General features: G+C 42.0%; 1 protein-coding gene across 2 annotated transcripts; it reads left to right on the forward strand.

Moving 5' to 3' along the window:
* Positions 1–1,226: 1,226 nt before the first annotated feature.
* Positions 1,227–19,334, forward strand: HTATIP2 (HIV-1 Tat interactive protein 2). 2 transcript variants are annotated; one of them, XR_002179040.3, is made up of 7 exons: positions 1,227–1,393; positions 1,724–1,919; positions 3,700–3,807; positions 15,056–15,193; positions 17,300–17,361; positions 18,045–18,323; positions 19,069–19,334. XR_002179040.3 is itself a non-coding variant. In XM_019948407.3 (6 exons), exons 1-6 carry the CDS (start codon positions 1,284–1,286, stop codon positions 18,268–18,270), a joined length of 840 nt encoding a protein of 279 aa, XP_019803966.1. In that variant the 5' UTR covers positions 1,228–1,283; the 3' UTR covers positions 18,271–18,836. The 2 variants fall into 2 exon arrangements, 1 of the variants encoding a protein (XP_019803966.1); XM_019948407.3 differs by lacking the exon at positions 19,069–19,334 and having other exon boundaries at positions 1,228–1,393; positions 18,045–18,836.
* The last annotated feature ends 1,279 nt before the right edge of the window (positions 19,335–20,613 follow it).

Genomic DNA, 20,613 nt, shown 5'->3' on the forward strand with positions numbered 1-20,613 from the left:
AAGCAACAGAAAGTAGCTTAAGCAGAAAATGAAATTATTGCAGGAATAACAGGAAGTATAACAAACAGGCTTTGAAAACAGGCAGGAATTAAAGGAAGCAAAACAGAAACAGATAATCAGATCACTGGCAGATCCCACGATGCCATTATCCTGTATCTTTGCTCCACCCAACCAAACTCTATCTCGGTTTTCCACTGCGTCTTTTTATTACTCCCCCCAAAGTAAAAAAACCTGGATGAGAGTGTCTGATTGGCTGAGTCTAGATCTCACCTACATATAATAATTTTCTGGGAGTTGGGAGGGGGAACATATTTCACTTGGCTTCTAGAGTGGCAGGTAGGGCCCTGTCTCCCACTTATTTTGGAATTCCCTATAATGATATGTTTGAATGCTGGGCAGTCAAAAATGACCACTGTCCACAACACTATCTGTGTTGTTCAGATTCTGGCGTGTGATCCTAACTCCTCTCCAGGACTTTCAGGATCCAGGATAGGCCCAGTGTAGATAGTTATGTTCTAAACCACGATCCTGGTCCTGGAGAGTGAACAGGAGATCAGGTGTGGAAGGTCGCCCTGGCTCAACCATCTAGAACCTGAGCGGGGAAACCAGTTGTACTGGTGAGATACAGAGAGAACTTGAATTACATGAGAGAATATTTGAAAGGCAGAGAAGATAGTAGGCCTTGGTGATTAATCTAGAATGTGGTAAGGCGGAGAAAGGAGTCAAAGGTGACAGTCCGAATTTCTGACTTGAGAGAGAAGGGGTGAATGAAGATTGTGCGGACGAATAGGGACAGTGACACTGAAGAGAGGCAAGGAGTAGACTGTTTATTGCTGTTTGGGGTGGTTAGAAGGGAAGGGTTACGTTTTGATGTGGTGAATTCAAGATGAAGATGTCCAACACACAGTTGACATTACAGGTTTTAGAAAGAGATCAACGAAGATCAAGTCTATTGGCTGAGGCCTTGGATGAGGGCGAGAACAGCCCAGGTGGTGAGGAAGAACGCCAGGGAGAAGGTTCCGGTGATTTCCGATATTTAGGAGGTGGTCTCCCATCTTCCTACCTAGCCTGGTGCTGCGCACGTGCTCTGGGCCCCCCACGCCGGCGCCCAGGCACCCTCTGGTCCACGGGCGGGCCACCCCTCCACATCCCGCCCCTGTGGGCGGGGTGAGCAGCGGTAGAGCAAAGTCACCCGGAAGATGAAGTCGGATAGGCGCGGACCGGGGAGGGGCCCCGCAGAGTCGGGCGAGGGGAGGAAAGCGCCTGGGCGGAGGGTTGGCCGGATGTCCCGGCCCGCAGCCCTGAGCGCTGCGTTGGCGGCGGCGGCGGCGGCGCTGGTGGTCGCGCTGCTCCTGCTGCAGCCTGAGGACGCGGGGCCGGGGGCCGGCTCCAGGTAAACCCTCCGCGTGGGGGACCAAGCTGGGCTCCGCGCCCCTGCGGGCCAAGGCAGGAGGGGCCGGAGTCGGGGACACCGTGGGGGAACGAGGCCTCCTGGTACCCGGGCGCATTCCCTGTTCCAGCCCCTTCCAAGGTGTGGGTTGGCTCAGAAGCGGGTAACCAATACGGCGCCCCGCCCTGAGGGTGACTCTGCACTTTCCCCCGCGCCCAGACTGCAGAGAATAACCGTATCTTCCTCCAGAACAAATAACCTTTGTTCCCAGGGTAAGCACGGCTGTCCCTTTAAATATCCCGAGACCAGCACCTGTTAATGTTATTTCTGTAGCATGGCCGAGACAGAAGCGCTACCGAGGCTTCGGGAAGACTTCAGGATGCAGAATAAATCCGTCTTTATTTTGGGTGCCAGCGGGGAAACCGGCAGAGTGCTCTTGAAAGAAATCCTGGAGCAGGGTCTGTTTTCCAAAGTCACGCTGATTGGCCGGAGGAAGCTCACCTTTGACGAGGAAGCGTATAAAAACGTGGTGGGTATTTGAGCTGGGACTCAAAAATGTACCCGCAGTGATTCTTCAGAGTGAGCATATTTTATGCTGCGAGGCTGAACATTGCCCTGCAGTGGCGGCAGGAGGTGTTCAGAGCGTGACCACGATTGGTCTGTGAGAGGCCTTACTGGAAGCTGGATTGTAGGTCCAGGTGGGCCTCCCCCTCACTGCCAGGCCTTGGACAAAGCCCTTCTCTCAGGCTTTGCCCCCATAAAATGGGGCCTAAGTGTAAGGGGGTCTAGGGAGACAGAGAAGAGCCATGTTTCCAGGGTCCTTTAAGCTGGCTTCTAGAAAAAAAGCCCTGTGACCTTGGGTAATTTTCTCAACCCCATTGCTTGTTTTGTCTACCTGTCCACTACACACTAAAGTTAGCGAATCAGAAATAGCTTTGCAGAGGGGGAAAGATCTATGGCACTGAGAGGTGGGGTTATTCACCTACAAGAATTTGCCCTGTCTCAGGGCTGCAGGCTTGTGTCTGTAAGTGGAATAGTCCCTTTCCTGTCACTTACACTTTTCGTGTTTAAACAACACTGACAGACCAGACTTCAGTCTGGTGTTAATCCCCTAAATATTTGAAACCTGAGCTTGGTGGAGATTTCTTTCCCCTTGCAAATGGAGTTATTTGTGAACTGCAGTAAATTAAACTATAGTGAAATTCTGAGACCGCCCCCCGCCCCCCCGCAACCTGGACCCACAGGTAGAACATTCCAAATAACAAACGGTCTCACAAATAAATGTTCATGACCCCTGCAGGTCCATGATCAGGTCATTTTGCATATGTCTTTGGTCCCTCAGGACTTTTCTGTTAAAATGGACATCTTTGTTCAGACTTAGGCAGGTAATACGTGATCTTCATCGTCTGGCTTCATGGGGGCATGTCAGACACCTCTGGTCGTTAGAAACTGAAATCGAGTTCTGTGCTTTGACAGTTGAGTTTTGGTGGTGCCTCTTTTGGTCAGGCACTTTTTGTAAACATACGTTTCTTCAGCATTGTGTATGGTGCCAGGAAAATGCTTTTGAAAGAGTCAGTGGTAGAGAGGGAAAGCAACGTTTTATTTAAAGTCCTGAATGATGGAAACTTCCCAAACTTTTCTTTTTTAAGCTTCACAACAAACTTAAGAGGTTAGATGGAGGTTCTTAAATTTCCATGGGCATGAGAATTACCGAGGGTGCTTATTAAAAGTGCAGTTTCTGATTCAGGAGTATTGGTGTGAGACCTAGGAATATGCCTTTTTGTCAAGCACCTGCTGACTGATTCTAATGCAGGTGGGTCGTGGTGTAGACTGAGGGAAAGATTATCATTCACATTTTACTGCTGAAGAAACTGAGACATATAAGTAACTTGGCCAAGATTATTAACATGCCTAGTAAGTAGCAGACCCAAGACTCAAGCCTAGGTTTTGAGACTCCAAACACCATTTCCTTCCCCAACATTATACCTCATTGGTATTTCTCCTGGTAGTATACAGACAGGTCTTTTATTTTTCCAGAGAGAAAATTATAATTGAACCTGACTTTAGAGATCTAGATCACACCTAGTCCAATTGTGTGTACTGTGGACATATAAGTACATTGTTGATTTTTGAATTCAGATTAATTGCTTTTTGGTGGGAGAAAATGAGCTTGCAAAATTTGATGTTAAGTGGGTGGACTCTTTAGTAATGTTCTGTCATTCTTTAAATCTAGAGGGGGTATTTTTGTCTGTTTTTTTGTTTTGTTTTAATAACATCAAGTCATATACAACTATGTCTTTGTTGTCTAGAATCAAGAAGTAGTGGACTTTGAGAAACTGGATGACTACGCTTCTGCCTTTCAAGGTCATGATGTTGGATTCTGTTGCCTAGGTACCACCAGAAAGAAAGCTGGGGCGGTAAGGAAGGAATCTACCCTTTTCCCCTTTCTCTGGTCAGTAATGTCGCAGATTCCATTCTTGCTCCCTCTTTTGCTTTATATTTGCTGTGCTTAAGTGTAAATTAGCTCTTATCATTTAAGATTCCATATACTGCCCTAGCCTTTGCTATACTTTGAATAGTACTTATAAGTTCATCTTTCCTTCAGCATAATCCTTGAGTTCAGGCCTGTGTGCTGGAGATGTCATAAATATTTACATGGTCTTGCCTTTTGCAGATATCGTGGTCACTACTTGCCCTGACTTACGCAAACCATTATGTCTGAGTAAAAGTAACTGGCTCATGCTCTTAGCAGTAAGTTATTTTGGTTTCTTTATAAATGTCTTAAACTTAAAGCATTCTCTCTCACTTGAGTGATTTGCTTCAACCTGTTTTCATGCCAAGCTTTAAACTTCTGGGCTAGAACATCAGAACAGAGGCACGATTCAGCTAGCCTCCGGTGATGACTCAGCCTCCAGCGATGATTCAACCCCAATGGTGATTCAGCCTTAACTGATGCAGAACTGTCCTAACACACATTTTATTCTTTTTTTAATGATGTTCTAAATTGCTTCGGCCTCTGTATAGAAGTCAAATTTTACTACATAGTTAGAAATCATAGCTTACTATGTAGGTCCTGGGCAAGTTTTAATACGTACATCTTATTTAATTTATACCTTGACTATAGTTTATCCCTTTGACAAAATTTACTTGCTGGAGTTAAACATGTCTTTTAAACATGCAGAACCATGATGCTGCCATGGGGGCTTACCATAGGTTTATAAACAGGCCCATGCATCAGAATCATTTGGAGAGCACAGAACTATTGGTTTATACCAACCAAGGAGTTAGGCTCAGATGTATTTCTCTGGGCTTTCTGGTGATCCAAAGAGTAATTCTATTTATGCTTTCAGTAGGGACAAATTTCCAAATCTTCTGTAGTTCTACCATGCACCCGTGGGAACACATCTGAGTTTTGAGCTCTGTTCTGGGAAGTGTGGATTATCGAGAAGTTGACTCTCCCGGGAATTGGCACATTATCTCGCCTAGGAAGGGTCATTTTCCTGCTGATCAGCTCCTGCAGTCTTTTCTGTCCCAGGGACAGTCACAAGGCATGTGCCCTCTGACAGCATTGAAAAACTTTTGTTCTAGTACACTGCAGGTTACATTGTCTCAAGTGCCAACCTGACTTTGGTGGTGACTCAGCAAAATAAGAACACTACTGCATTAGGCATAGAGCAGTTGATTTTCATGACATAAGGCAAATCTCATTATAGGGCGCTCCAGGGGAAAGTCTAAATTGCTTTGTTGCATCCAAATCACGTAATGCAATTTTAATCAGAGGAGTTGGATGTCTTCCCTATCCAGAATATTTTTTGAGATGGAGTTGGTTCTCCACCTGGAAACTAAATACCTTTTGTGCTCCAAAATCAGTTTGGAAAGATAAAAGTAATTAACGAGTAAGCAAGAGAAAAGACTGGTAAACCAAGTATAATCTCAGAAATAAGTTAGAGCTTAAATGGTTTAAGAGGATAGTGACAGAAAATAAGCTGACATTTCCTCCAGAAAGTCTTTTTTTTTTTTTTTTTAATTTGAAGGTGATTTAGATTGGATGCAGTATGAAGTTTGGAGGTTGTGATAACTTCAGGCAGTTTAAAAGAGGTGACAGTTCACAAGTGGCTAGGTAATAATAGTTGTTTGAGCGGGGGGAGGGTGTGTGGATTTCCAAGCTCACTCCACCTGGTATTCTGGTCAGCAGCGTTCTCTGTAAAAAAAAGGGAGCATCAGATGGGTATTGCAAAGCTGGTGGCAAGCCTAGTGTCATTCTGTAGCTGTTTGTTTTGTAACTGGAGCAGCCCGCATTTTACTTTAGCAACTTCAAGAAATTCAGTGTTTCTGTCTCAGTGTTGAAATCCTATGAGTAGCCTGCTTATTTCCCTATGACCTTCAGTTTAATTTGCTGGGGATGGATGTTATAACAAAAAAGCATAATCAAGGTGGCTTAAACAACAGACGTTTTCTGTCTCACAGTTCCCAAGGCTAGAAGTCTGAGGTGGAGGTGTTGTCAGGATTGGTTCTTTCTGAGGGCTGAGAGGGAAGGATCTTTTCCAGGCTTCTCTCCTTGACTTGTAGATGGCTGCCTTCTCTCTGTGTCTCTTCACATGGTGTTTTTCCTATGTGCCTGTGGCTATGTCCAAATTTCTCCTTATTATAACAACACTAGTCAAACTGGATTAAGAACCACCCTACTTGGAATGACGTCATCTTAACTAATTACATCTGCAAATAAGGTCACATTCTGAGGTACTGGAGGTTAGGACTTCAGCACAGGAATTTTGAGGGGGTAACATTACAACCCATAAAATTCAGTCTACCCAGATTTCTTTTGACACTGGTGCTAGGGATAGGTCTGTTAGCTTTCTTCAGCTGTTTGGAAAACCATTTTCTTTAGCAGTAGCTGGTTAGATGCTAATCTTTCTTTTCACATTCACAAGCCATAGTTGTCTAATGAATGCAGTGACTGTGACTTGGCCCTAATCCAGATCTACTGGATCAGAATCTCTAAGGTTGGAAGCCTATTTTTAACATGCTTCCTGGGGGATTCTGATGCAGCCAACCTTTTCTTCTTGTTGGACCTGCTTTGTGGATGCATTAGACAGTATTAGTCCTCTTCGCCTGCTGGGTTTCCAGGTACTGTTGTCCCAGATAGCCTTCACCTTGCTTTGGTAAGTAACTTATGTACTACTGAAAGTTGAAATACCCTTTGAAAACCAGATCTACATGGGCCATAAGTGAGGAGCAAAACCTCACACAGGGGCCAGAGAATGGTGCTTTCCCCTTATTAAGAGAAGGATTTGGTTAGTGAGTTTGAGGGGGTGTGATTTAGTTTCACCTTTTCATTTGTCTCCTCACCTGGTAGGCACAGGCTCCAGAAGTCCAGGCTCTTGTAGTCTGTTGAGTGGACGATGCCATTAATGTGATGAATGCAGCCATTGTCACACTTATTAGGCATCATTAAAGTCTCGTGGCCTCTGATTCAAATGATACACTCTTATAATCCAGGGGCTTGTAAACTACAGACTGTGGGCCAAATACAGCCTGCCTGTTTTTGAACAGCCCGTGAGCTAAGAATGTTTTTGTATTTTAATTTTTTATTTATTTATTTTTTTAAAGTTCTTTTTCTTTTGAATTTTATTTTATTTATTTTTTTATGCAGCAGGATCTTATTAGTTATCTATTTTAGACATATTAGTGTATATATATCAATCCCAGTTTCCCAATCCATCCCACCACCACCACCCCACACACTTTCCCCCCTTGGTGTCCATACGTTTGTTCTCTACATCTGTGTCTCTATTTCTGCCCTGCAAAAAGGTTCATCTGTACCATTTTTCCTGGTTCCACATATATGCGTTAATATACAATATTTGTTTTTCTCTTTCTGACTTACTTCACTCTGTATGACAGTCTCTAGATCCATCCATGTCTCTACAAATAACCCAATTTCTTTCCTTTTTATGGCTGAGTAATATTCTATTGTATTTATATACCACATCTTCTTTATCCATTTGTCTGTCGATGGGCATTTAGGTTGCTTCCATGTCCTGGCTATTGTAAATAGTACTGCAGTGAACATTGGGGTGCATGTGTCTTTTTTTTTTTCCACTTTAAAGTTCTTATTTTTAACATCTTTATTGGAGTATAATTGCTCTACAATGGTGTGTTAGTTTCTGCTTTATAACAAAGTGAATCAGCTATACATATATCCCCATATCTCCTCCCTCCCACCCTCCCTATCCCACCCCTCTAGGTGGTCACAAAGCACCGAGCTGATCTCCCTGTGCTATGTGGCTGCTTCCCACTAGCTATCTGTTTTACATTTCGTAGTGTATATATATCCATGCCACTCTCTCACTTCGTCCCATCTTACCCTTCCCCCTCCCCGTGTCCTCAAGTCCATTCTCTACGTCTGTGCCTTTATTCCTGTCATGCCCCTAGGTTCTTCAGAACTTATTTATTTATTTATTTTTTTTTTTAAGATTCCATATATATATGTTAGCATACAGTATTTGTTTTTCTCTTTCTGACTTACTTCACTCTGTAGGACAGACTTTAGGTCCATCCACCTCACTACAAATAACTCAATTTCGTTTCTCTTTATGGCTGAGTAATATTCCATTGTATGTATGTGCCACATCTTCTTTATCCATTCATCTGTTGATGGACACTTAGGTTGCTTCCATGTCCTGGCTATTGTAAATAGAGGTGCAGTGAACATGGTGGTACATGACTCTTTTTGAATTATGGTTTTCTCAGGGTATATGCCCAGTAGTGGGATTGCTGGGTCATATGGGAGTTCTATTTTTAGTTTTTTAAGGAACCTCCACACTGTTCTCCATAGTGGCTGTATCAATTTACATTCCCACCAACAGTGCAAGAGTGTTCCCTTTTCTCCACACCCTCTCCAGCATTTGTTGTTTGTAGATTTTCTGATGATGCCCATTCTAACTGGTGTGAGCTGATACCTCATTGTAGTTTTGATTTGCATTTCTCTAATAATTAGTGATGTTGAGCAGCTTTTCATGTGCTTCTTGGCCATCTGTATGTCTTCTTTGGAGAAATGTCTATTTAGCTCTTCTGCCCATTTTTTGATTGGGTTGTTTGTTTTTTTGATATTGAGCTGCATGAGCTGTTTATATATTTTGGAGATGAATCCTTTGTCCGTTGATTCGTTTGCAAATATTTTCTCCCATTCTGAGGGTTGTCTTTTCAACTTGTTCGTAGTTTCCTTTGCTTTGCAAAATCTTTTAAGTTTCATTAGGTCCCATTTGTTTATTTTTGTTTTTATTTCCATTACTCTAGGAGGTGAATCAAAAAAGATCTTGCTGTGATTTATGTCAAAGACTGTTCTTCCTATGTTTTTCTCTAAGAGTTTTATAGTGTCCAGTCTTACATTTAGGTCTCTAATCCATTTTGAGTTTATTTTTGTGTATGGTGTTAGGGAGTGTTCTAATTTCATTCTTTTACATGTAGCTGTCCAGTTTTCCCAGCACCACTTATTGAAGAGACTGTCTTTTCTCCGTTGTGTATCCTTGCCTCCTTTGTCATAGATTAGTTGACCATGGGTGCATGGGTTTATCTCTGGGCTTTCTATCCTATTCCATTGATCCATATTTCTGTTTTGTGCCAATACCATACTCTCTTGATTACTGTAGCTTTGTAGTATAGTCTGAAGTCAGGGAGTCTGATTCCTACAGCTCCATTTTTCTTTCTCAAGACTGCTTTGGCTATTCGGGGTTTTTTGTGTCTTGATACAAATTTTAAGATTTTTTGTTCTAGTTCTGTAAAAAATGCCACTGGTAATTTGATGGGGATTGCATTGAATCTGTCGATTGTTTTGGGTAGTATAGTCATTTTCACAGTATTGATTCTTCCAATCCAAGAACATGGTATATTTCTCCATCTGTTTGTGTTATCTTTGATTTCTTTCATCAGTGTCTTATAGTTTTTTGTATACAGGTCTTTTACCTCCTTAGGTAGGTTTATTCCTAGGTATTTTATTCTTTTTGTTGCAATGGTTAACGGGATTGTTTCCTTAATTTCTCTTTCTGATCTTTCGTTGTTAGTGTATAGGAATGCAAGAGATTTCTGTGCATTAATTTTGTATCCTGCTACTCTACCAAATTCATTGATTAGCTCTAGTAGTTTTCTGGTGGCATCTTTTGGATTCTCTGTATATATCATGTCATCTGCAAACAGTGACAGTTTTACTTCTTCTTTTCCAGTTTGTATTCCTTTTATTTCTTTTTCTTCTCTGATTGCTGTGGCTAGGACTTCCAAAACTATGTTGAATAATAGTGGCGAGAGTGGACATCCTTATCTTGTTCCTGATTTTAGAGAAAGTGCTTTCAGTTTTTCACCATTGAGAATGATGTTTGCTGTGGATTTGTCGTATATGGCTTTTATTATGTTGAGGTAGGTTCCCTCTATGCCCACTTTCTGGAGAGTTTTTATCATAAATGGGTATTGAATTTTGTCAAAAGCTTTTTTTGCATCTATTGAGATGATCATATGGTTTTTATTCTTCAGTTTGTTAATATGGTGTATCACACTGATTGATTTGCATATATTGTAGAATCCTTGCATCTCTGGGATAAATCCCACTTGATCATGGTATATGATCCTTTCAGTGTGTTGTTGGATTCTGTTGGCTAGTATTTTGTTGAGGATTTTGCATCTATATTCATCAGTGGTAGTAAGAATGTTTTTATATTTTTAAATGGTTAAAAATTTCCAAAGAGGACTAATGTGTCATGACACATGAGCATATAAGAAATTCACATTTCAGTATCCATAAATAAAGTTTTATTGGAACATTCTCATTACTTTATATATTATTAGTGGCTACATTTGCACAATGATGGCAGAGCTGTGTAATTGCAATAGAGGCCTGCAAATTTGAAAATATTTACTATCTCACCGTTTATAGGGAAAGTTTGCCAACCCCTGTTGTCACCTATACTATTTTATTTGATGTCTAGGAGGGGGCTTATGAAGTGGTGAGGTCCCAGACGTTTCGTGAGACCCAGATCATAGCCTCTGTTTGGGTACCAAATGGCTGTGGGACCTTGGGTATGCTGGTTAGCTTCTGTGGGCCCCTGTCTCCTTGTCTGTGCTGAGAGGGTGGTGACCACCGAAGCCCCTTTGGCCTGCAGAACTCTCTGACTTTCAAAACAGAAAGAAAGGAATGCCCCAAATGGGAAAAAATGTGTGATAACATAGAGATTGACTCAGGAATCCTCTGCATCTATAAGGTTTTGTTTTTCTATCCAGAGCTCTTTCTCTAACCAAGATCTTGGTTCCCCCTCTGTACATCAAATATAGACGTGCCCTCCAGGACACAAATAAATGGGGTCTCAGGTCATACCATTTGTTGTTTGTCAGTGTCTCTGTTTTCTAGTCTAATTTATAGGGTTGAATTGAAAAGGGAGTGAAGGAGAAAGAATCTGAAGCAGAAATATGGCCAAGTGGGACCCTTTGCAGAATGAAATCCTCCCTTCTTGGAAAAGGGTCTTGTTGACCTTGACTCATTCCTGCCTGCTTGCTTGTCAATGCTGAAATACCTTATCAGGATGAGGTGTTCTTAAGCCACAGTGTTCCCAGTTTGCAGGCATTGGTAAAGAATATTAGAAGGAATACTTAGTAGCTTTGGATTTTCATAAGACTTAAAATAAAGAGTAATTAGAGAATTTGTCTACCTAGATGTTTGTAGAGCCCATGAAGACATCTCTGCTGTGTCATATCAGTATATTGTGTTTATTTTTTCGAGCAGGTGCTGGGAAAGGAAATTTATAGTGGGAATTTATTTAATCATTTCCTTTTTCTAGAAGGACTCTGATTCCTGTCTTAGAGTAAAACACACCAACTGTGGAATCATAAAGACACAAAGACATAATGGACTTAATTCTCTCAGAAGAGACATCTTTTTTTCTGCCATATGGTTGGGGAAACTAAATATGGTTTTTCTGAAAATTATGTTTCTGGGATATGGAGTAGCTTGTTTTAGTTTGTTTTTCTATTCTTTTATTTGAGCTGCTAGAGAACAAGAAAGGGTTTAATAATATCTTAAAGATAGCTCCTTTCTATCTACAAAGGGAGTCTTCCTCACTCCAGAGAAAATCAGTGTGTGTCGGTATCTCTGAGTAAGTGTCCGGGATCCACGTTTAAGTTTGGCTTCTGAGTCCTTGAAAGCCATTGACCCCTTTGCTTTTGAGTTTCATTCACCAGTTAAAAGGCCACGCATCAGGGCGGGGGAAGTGAAATTCAAAGTTTGTGGGCTTGGAATGATGCGTATTTATAATCAGCTTGAGGGCTCAGAGGATTTGTGAAATCGTTTTGGATTAACAGCCATTGATTGCTAATAAAACAGTATTGAGCTTTGTCCAGAGAACAGCAGTGAAGAAAGGTATGGGCACCTTGTCGACAGGACCCATTGAGCAGGGATGATGGGCTAAGTGTGAGGGTCTCTGCAGCAGCGTGGGTGCTCGTCCTGCCCGGAGCCGTTGTCAGTCCTTTGCCAGGCGGGTGAAAGGAGGGACGCCAGAGGCTGATGGCTGGGGTGGTATTGATGTGCCTTAGCTGACTAATCAGATTGTAAAAGTCCCATGGTATTTATGTCACTTTAATTTTCATCAAACAATTGGAGACTGCAGGACTCTATTAAGGAGTGGTTGATCCAGAACTAAAGCCAGATAAATTGGGGTCTCAGTTTAATCAAATTATCCCTTTACTGGCCCAGGATTAAGTGAGAGGGACAGCGTCGGTCTAGAGCCTTGTGATTGGCTGAAGCTTTCCCGTATTTTTAAAGACACCGATGAAAGAAGAAACATTTTAACAGAGACAACTCTAGTAATCCTTCCAAGAAATAGTGCTAAACCAGCAGCAGCAACAGAAAGGAATTTATTTCACTAGTCAACGATGTAATTTTATTGGGAATAATGAACCTGTTATCAAAATCAGAGTTCTGGTGAATTGGAGTGAGGGGAAGAAAATAGATGTGGAAGACAAATAGAGTGTTTTAGAATTTTTTAAAGTCGTTTTGGGTTGTTTTTCTTGGCACATCTTGAGCACATGTAAAAATCTCAATCCAGAGAATGACTCTGAGGAGAGCAATCACAGCCCACTCCCAGGATGTGCTGAGTATTAAAACTGGTTTGCTGCACACTGATTTAAGAAAGCAACAACATGAGTTTCAATCAGTGTGTAGGACAGGTTGCTGAGTCCGTTATTAGGATGGAATGTCAAAGTCTACAACACAGAAGCAGATGGGGATGATTCCCGGCTAAGAGTTAAGTTTATATTATCTAAAAAAAAAGAAAGAGGAACAACAGTACCCTGCAGGTCGTGGACATCGTTAAAAATGCTCCATAAGTGATAAGAAGAGAGGACGAGACAGGCTTTTGGGGTAACGGTGGTGCTCTATTTCTGGATCTGGGAGCTGGTTGCAGAAGATATTTATTAGTTTATGAACAGCTTATATAGCCAGCTCGATGCTTAGAATATATTTACTTTTATGATCTACTTCAATACAAAGTTTGAGAAGTTTGCTTGGGCCCCTTGTTTTAGAATTGAATTCTGTATTAGTTTCCTATTGCTGCTGTAACAAATTGCCTCAAATTTAGTGGCTTAAAACAACATAAGTTTATCATCTTACAGTTTTATAGGTTAGCAGTCCAATGTGGACTTTGCTGAGATAAAATCAAGGTGTTGACAGGGCTGATTTCCCTCTGTAGGCTCTAGGGGAGAATCCATTTTCTTTACCTTTTCTGGCTTCTAAAGACCACCTGCATATCTTGGTTCATGGTCCCTTCCTCCATCTTTAAGGCCAGCAATGGGGGATCAAGTGCTACTCACGTTGCCTAACTCCAGCCTCCTTTTCTGCTTCCCTTTTCCACTCTAGGGACTCTTGTGATTACATTGGGCCCAGTTGGATACTACAGAATAACCTTTTTCAAAGTCAGCTGATTAGCAGCCTTAATTCCACCTGCAACCTTAATTCCCCTTGGCCACATAGCCTCTAACACGTTCACAGGTATGGGGATTAGGGCATGGACATCTTTGAGGGGCCATTATTCTGCCTACCACAGTTATGAATTAGTTCTGTTATTAGCTGGTGATGGTGTGAGGTAAGAAGGAACGTGAGTACCGTGGGGAGCACGGCTCAGAGAGTCAGGAATTTGCGCTCTGCTCTCAGCTATCTCACTCATTAGCCGGTAGTTCCTGGATCGCTGGACCTTGTTGTCACATCTCCACAGTGAGGGGGTTACGCGTGATGTTTCCTAAGGTGCCTTCTATCTATCTTATGAAAGATACATATCTCCATACAAAATATAACATTTAGGGTCAGTAACTACCAGAGGGCAGATTTTTAATTAAAAAAAAATCACTGGGGCAGTAATCCAGTCTTCAGATTTGGAATCCTCATTATATGAAACCTCATTATATAATTGTGGGTACCCATGAAGTTCAGCTTCAGTAGACTTTAGACTGCTCTTCAGCTGTACCAAGTTTGAGGATGCCAGACTTCGTGGTGGTCCCAAGAAGCTGTTACTACATGGAATTCCCTAGTCTGGGTACAGGCCGGTATCCTTCACTTAGGCCCTGGAAACCAGTCTGTATTCTCTTGTTTGCACCATCCTCTCCCCTCTTCCTTTGATTGCCACTTAGTTCTTTTTTTTCCTAATTGGATTTACCTTTTCTCTGCTTTCGCTGGACTTTTATTCATTCATTCAAATATTTTTGGAGCACCTGCCATGTGCTGGGTGGGCATGTACTGATGCTGAGATGTGAATTAGGGAAGACCCAACCGCTACCCTCACTGGACTGAGTCTAGACCAGGGGTCTCCAAACACTCTTGATTATATACCTGTCAGTAAAAAAAAATTTGCAGATGCACTCCTTACTAACGTGTGAAGTATGTTGTAAAGCATACACAAAAATTGGAAATTAGATAGACTTTGTTCTCATAGTGCGTGGGTAGTGTTCTCTGCCACCCTTTGAGACCCTGCTATGTTAGAGTTGACACACAAAAAAATAGAGAAAACAGAGAGAGGGTGGTAAGGTTGTGAAGGATTAAGGACAAAGAAATGTGAGACTAAAAACAGTTTCTCAGGGACTTCCCTGGTGGTCCAGTGGTTAAGATTCTGTGCTCCCAGTGCTGGGGGCCAGTGTTTGATCCCTGGTCAGGGAACTACATCCCGCATGCCACAACTAAAGATCCCACATGCCTCAACTAAAGATTCTGCATGCCACAAAAAAGATCCCGCATGTCACAACTAAAGACCTGGTGCAGCCAAGTTAATAAATAAATAAATATTAAAAAAACAACAATGAAAAACCCCAGTTTCTCAGCCTGATATTATTGTTCCTTTTGCTCCTTGCAGATTTTCTTGGTGTCTGTGTTTCAGTGTCATTGTCCTTGTTTTTTCATTGCAGTCTGGCCTTGCTACTAAAGCTGGTACATCTATCCTGAGCATCATATTGGAGTCATTCCCAGGGTCTAAGCCTGACATTCGTGTTGTTTTGGATGCATTTTATTTGGATCCCCATCCTCGTCCACCCCCCCCCACCCCCCCGCAAGGACTCTTAACCTGCCACCCAAGCTGATAAGTAATCTTTAAGATGAACTCACAGCTTTTGGGAAATAACTCACATCCTTTTCACCCTTAGGAGGGATTTGTTCGTGTTGATCGAGATTACGTCCTGAAGTCTGCAGAGCTGGCAAAAGCTGGAGGGTGCAAACATTTCAACTTGCTGTCCTCTAAGGGAGCTGATAAGTCAAGCAGTTTTTTATATCTGCAAGTCAAGGTTTGTGCATGTTTCTATCTTTTGTATACTTTGGAGAACCCTGGCTAATTGGCAATACTAAATAATACAAAATGCTAAGTAATGCCAAAATGCATTAAATGCATTATATTATGCATTTTTTATAACTACACGGACTGCTTTTTTGCAGAGATGTACTTAGTAAACAGGAGTGATTTGAAAGATAATTTCCAGTGTCTTCCCCTCTGTTGATTATCTAGTCATCATAAAATGAGATGTTGCAGCCCTGGTCTTGAGGATCAGCCCAGAATCTTAGCATTAGAAGAGACTTTGAGACAGTGATACTTCTCCAGAGTAGATTAAATGTTATTATTGGGTATGGTTCTTGTCCTCAAGAATTACAGTCTTGTTTGGGGGGATCCCCAAAGCCAGCCCCAAGTTTGGGAATGCGCTAGAAGGCCTCCCAGGACTGCCATATAGTTATCTTCACAGCCATGTTGTGTTACAATGAAAGAATATAAAGCAGAGTCAGTGCAGGGAAAAAGAAGTGCATGGAGTGAGCTCTGGAGGAATCTAGGTTCAGGCTTCCAAGGGTCTTCTGCCAGTGGAGTTACACGTGTTTCATTTCTCCAGCAATGAGTATTGCCTACCAGAGAAATTCACTTGAGCTCAGGAGTCCAGGGTTTTGATGGGGGTCAGTCACGTAGGCACCCTCAGCGTAAAAAAATTACAGACTTCCAGAAGGAAAGCAAGTGTTCAGCATAAACCACATTGTTTGTACAAATAGTTTAGGCATAGTAAAGTACCCTTATCAGTTAGCTAATGACGGGAACACTCCTAAAATCTGAGTTCCCCGACACAGGCCAGAGGACAACCTGGCAAGCAGACCTTTCTAAGAATAGCAGTTTCAGCCTGGTACTCTTGTACACATGTTGCTAATAGAGACAAAACACATCTTTGTAAAAAACCAACTAAGAAACGCACCCTCATAAAAATTTACATATGAATGTTTATAGAAGCATTATTCATCATAGACAAAGAGTAGAAACAACTCAAATGTCCATCAGCTGAAGCATGGATGAAAAAAATGTGGCATATACCTACAAAATAACATTGATTTAACTATGAAAAGAAATGACATATTATAGCATGGGTGAACGTTGAAAACATTATGCTGAATGAGGGAGGCCAGTCACAAAGGGCCACAACTTACATGACTTAATTTATAGGAAATGTCCAGGATAGGCATATCTTTAGAGACAGAAAGATTAATGGTTGGCTAGGGTTTGCGGGAGGGGATGGGAGTGAGTGCTAATTGGTACGGGGTTTCTTTTGGGGTGATGAAATATTCTAAATTTAGATTGTGGTGAAGGTGGGACAACTCTCTGTGAATGTATTAAAAATCATTCATTGAAAAAAGCTTTTTAATACATTGATTAAAATGTATTTTTTAAATATATTGATTAAAATGTATTACTGCAGATTATACAGTGCTGTAGGTTAAGTGCCAAATGAATGGTATGAACAGGCCAAGAAGGCGGCGGTGAGCAGGCTGCTTAGTTCATAGGCCTTTTAAACATCCCTGTGGCCAAGCTTCTCTGGCATTTCTGTTTATAGAGATGCCTGGCGTGAAAATTCATGGATTGTTCAACAAATTTAATTTAAAGCCTCATCTAGATGCTCTGTCTCTTGAAATGTTGTGGGTTTTGTTAGGAAGTGAGTAATACAAGGGAGTCTGTGGTTCTTCTGACCTCCTGAAACTACCTGGAAGCCAAAAAAGGTTAAGGTCCCCTGGCCTGCAGCACTGATTCTGGAGTGACGGACAGTTCTTTTATGGCTGAACTCCTAACATGTCACTCTCTGGATCTGTTTCAGTAGGTCACATGACAGGCTGGACTGACCATGCAGCCATTTACTCATTCGGTGCATCTTTTTTCACTCTCTACTACGTATCAGGATTAACTGATCTTTTCCTTAACTTCCCAGACTCTCTGGAATCTAAAAATCTAGGGGAGGATATTAACTAGTCTTGAGACCTGCAGAAGTAGATTGTCTTCAAAACCCCAAGTTATTCTTGTTATTCTCTCTTAAGCATTACAGCAAGTTGGTCTTGATTAAATACTAGAAATGTTTTTTTTTTGTTAACAGGGAGAAGTGGAAGCTAGGGTTGAAGAGTTAAAATTTGATCGTTACTCCATATTTAGGCCCGGGTAAGTATTCCTACTGCCTAAGAGTACACCACTGTTGGTTATTCCCTAGAAGCTGGTTTTTCATTTGAAGAGGCTGACAAATTTCTAAGATATGAAAGAGTTGGCTGGAGGGAGATTGCTTCTCTGAAGAACCCACTTTTAGCTTTGAAGGAAAGGCTAGACGGTTGGTGGTGCCAGGTTCAGAATAGTCTGAAATTTTCTGGGTAGCCTTGGCTGCCTTCTTCTTTAAAATCCTCTTCGTGCCCAAATAAAACCATTTATGCACTGTATTAGTGTGTTTGGGCTGCCACAACACTAACACTGCAGAATGGGAGGCCAAGGTCAAGTCCAAGGTCAAAGTGCCATCAGGGTTAGTGTCGGGTGAGGCCTCTCTTCTGGCTTGTTGATTCATTGCTGCTTCTCTCTGTGTCCTCCTATGGTCTTTCTTCTGTGTGAGTGGAGAGAAAGAGAGAAATATCTGATATCTCTTCCTTTTCTGTAAGGACACCAGTCCTATCAGATTAGGGTCCCATCCTTATGCCCTAACTTAACCTTAATTACCTCCCTAGAGGTGTGTCTTCAAATACGATCCCACTGGGGATTAGTGCTTCATGAATTTGTGGGGACACAGTTCAATCCATAACATCCTGTATGGTCTGAATGCAATTTACCATCTCCTCCTCTGCTCTTCTTTTTCTCTTTAGAGTTCTATTATGTGATAGGCAAGAATCTCGCCCAGGTGAATGGTTGATTAGGAAGTTCTTTGGCTCCTTACCAGAATCTTGGGCCAGCGGTCACTCTGTGCCAGTGATGACTGTGGTTAGAGCAATGCTGAACAACGCAGTGAGACCAAGTGACAAGAAGAAGGAACTGCTAGATAACGAGGCCATCCACAACCTGGGGAAAGCTGATGGCTCTCTCAAGCCGTGACCACACTGGAGAAATGCTTTCTATTGTCAAACTCAACACCCATCACCTAATCGGTAATTTCGGGGTCTAAAAAACACATGTGCTTTAACTGTGGTTTCACTATTCTCAGTCGCCCAGATCCAATCAAAAAATGATCGTGCTCTGCATCAGCATTTTAGAGCCTGATTGTACATATGTAGACATTACCCTGGGAAGCCTTTCAAAAATAGAGATCCAGCAGCTCCCTGGTGCTCTAGTGTCTCGTATTCGGCACAGAAATGAGAGGTTCATAGGCCCTACCTCAAACTTTCTCAATCAGAATTTTGGGGGTATGGGGACAGAAATCTGTTGTTTTATTTAAGCTTCTCTTATGGTTCTGATGCCACTGGTGGGGAGGCCAGCTTTGAAAGCTTGTCTGCAGAGTCACAGCAGCAGTGAAAACTTTATGTATCATGCAGATGAGTCCTGAACAAAAATTGTTGACATTTGTGTCTCTGAGTTACCCAGTGCTGACTGCATGTTAATTGTGTAAGTGAACATTGTGCCTTACTATTTCTTTAGAATATATAATAAAAGTTATTATATAACTGAGCTTATATAATTCATGGGAGAATTAAATAGAAGAATTAAAATAAATGGACAAGTCGTGGGTTCCCTTAGATTGTTAGAAAATGCCCAAGTATCTGTGGTAATATGCAGCATTTTGGCCAATGGGATTATAGAATAGCAGCTAATATATATCAAGTGCTTGCTAATTGCCAGCTTTTACACATGATGTCTGTCCTTTAACCCTCCAAACAATCTTTATACTTCTTACAGGCAGTACTATCATCCCCCTATCTTAGGTGGGGAAACCGAGGCTCACTGTGGTTAAATGCCTTGCCCAGGGGCTTAAAGCTGAAGCCTGAAGCTAGGAAATGGCAGAGCCAGGATTCTAACCCAAGTGAGCCTGAGTCCATAGCTTCTGTTTTTAACTACTCTGCAAGAGCATCCAGTATCTGTATATTTCCAGGAAGTTCCAGTTAATTGTTACTGGATCAGTACATGCCATGGATGAATAAAATAGAAATGTTTGGGTTTCTTCATTGGTCTAGGATCCCTCTAATGATTAACTACACAATGTTCACATAGCCAGTAAATGTATATCTCAAAGTGCTTCACTTTAAAAACTACGGAAAAGGAAAGGAAGAGGCAGAAGGAAGGGTCAAAGTCAAGAGGAACACACTGTTAATTTCCATCATGGAACAAAGGATAGTAGTGAAGTTTGTCTTAACGTCTGTGCTGGGGGAAGCAAAGTAATAAATTTCAAGCTTCAGTGGACTCCTTTAGAGAGAGGGAGAGAGAGAGAGAGAGAGAGAGAGAGTGTGTGTGTGTGTGTGTGTGTGTGTGTGTGTGTGTGTGTGTCTTCTGTCTTTAGAAGGGGTTGGACGTTCCCAATGTCAGTCATCTAGGAAAGAGGCATATTTTAGGATGGGGTGAGGACTTGAAATGTGGGCTTTAGGAAGGAGATGGAAGGAACATCTTCCTCCTGCCAGGGGTTCCTTTGGGGCTGGACTCTGAAGAGCCTGTTTGTTTAGGTGATAACAAGCATGGGCTCCAAGAAGTGAGGCACGAATTACGGGGACTCCGTGAGGATATACTGAGGCTGGTGGGCTCTAAAAGCAGCTAAACCCAGTGGCCAGTTTTAAGTTATTCTCCGTGTGTTGAAATTCCTTACCCACAAACCTACTGTCAGGTGTTGTTCAACATTCTTTTCTGACCTCAGTAGTGAAGTGGCGTGATGGGAGAGGGTCTGTGTTTATCTTTGGAGTAAAGAAAAGAGCTGTTCCCTCCTAAGCCCAGCATTGTGGAGACACATAAACTTCAAGGAACAAGATTCTGGCCCAGTCACTCCTCTGGATTGGGTGTTACTTCGCTACTGTTAACATGGAATGATTGGGTGTTAATGGGATTTAGCAGGTTTCCCTCCAAATGGGGAGAAGATGGGCCTTGCTGGAGAGTATGTTGGAAGGATGAAGGAAAAAAAATGACCTTGAAGTTCTTTCAGCTTATTGAAATGCCTCCTGTGTGCCACTGGGCACGTAGGCAGTGGGTCTACATCAGTGAATAGTAAGTCTAACCCAGCAAAGCCTGCAGCTATTCTGGCAGTGGCCTGCAATATAAGGGGGCTTCCAAACTAATATTTGATGGATTCTGTCCTCTAGGGGTTTACAGTCAAGGGAAAGGAGTGCATTCAGAAGAGTTTGGCAACAATACAAGGCATCGTTCTCATTCAGCAAATTAATATTGAGTACCTACCTATGAGTTAGGCCATATATTATGTGCCAGAGAAATGAAGGTAGAGACATGGCCCTACCCTCATGC

Source organism: Tursiops truncatus, chromosome 8 (assembly GCF_011762595.2).
Source record: "Tursiops truncatus isolate mTurTru1 chromosome 8, mTurTru1.mat.Y, whole genome shotgun sequence".
NCBI lineage: Eukaryota > Metazoa > Chordata > Mammalia > Artiodactyla > Delphinidae > Tursiops > Tursiops truncatus.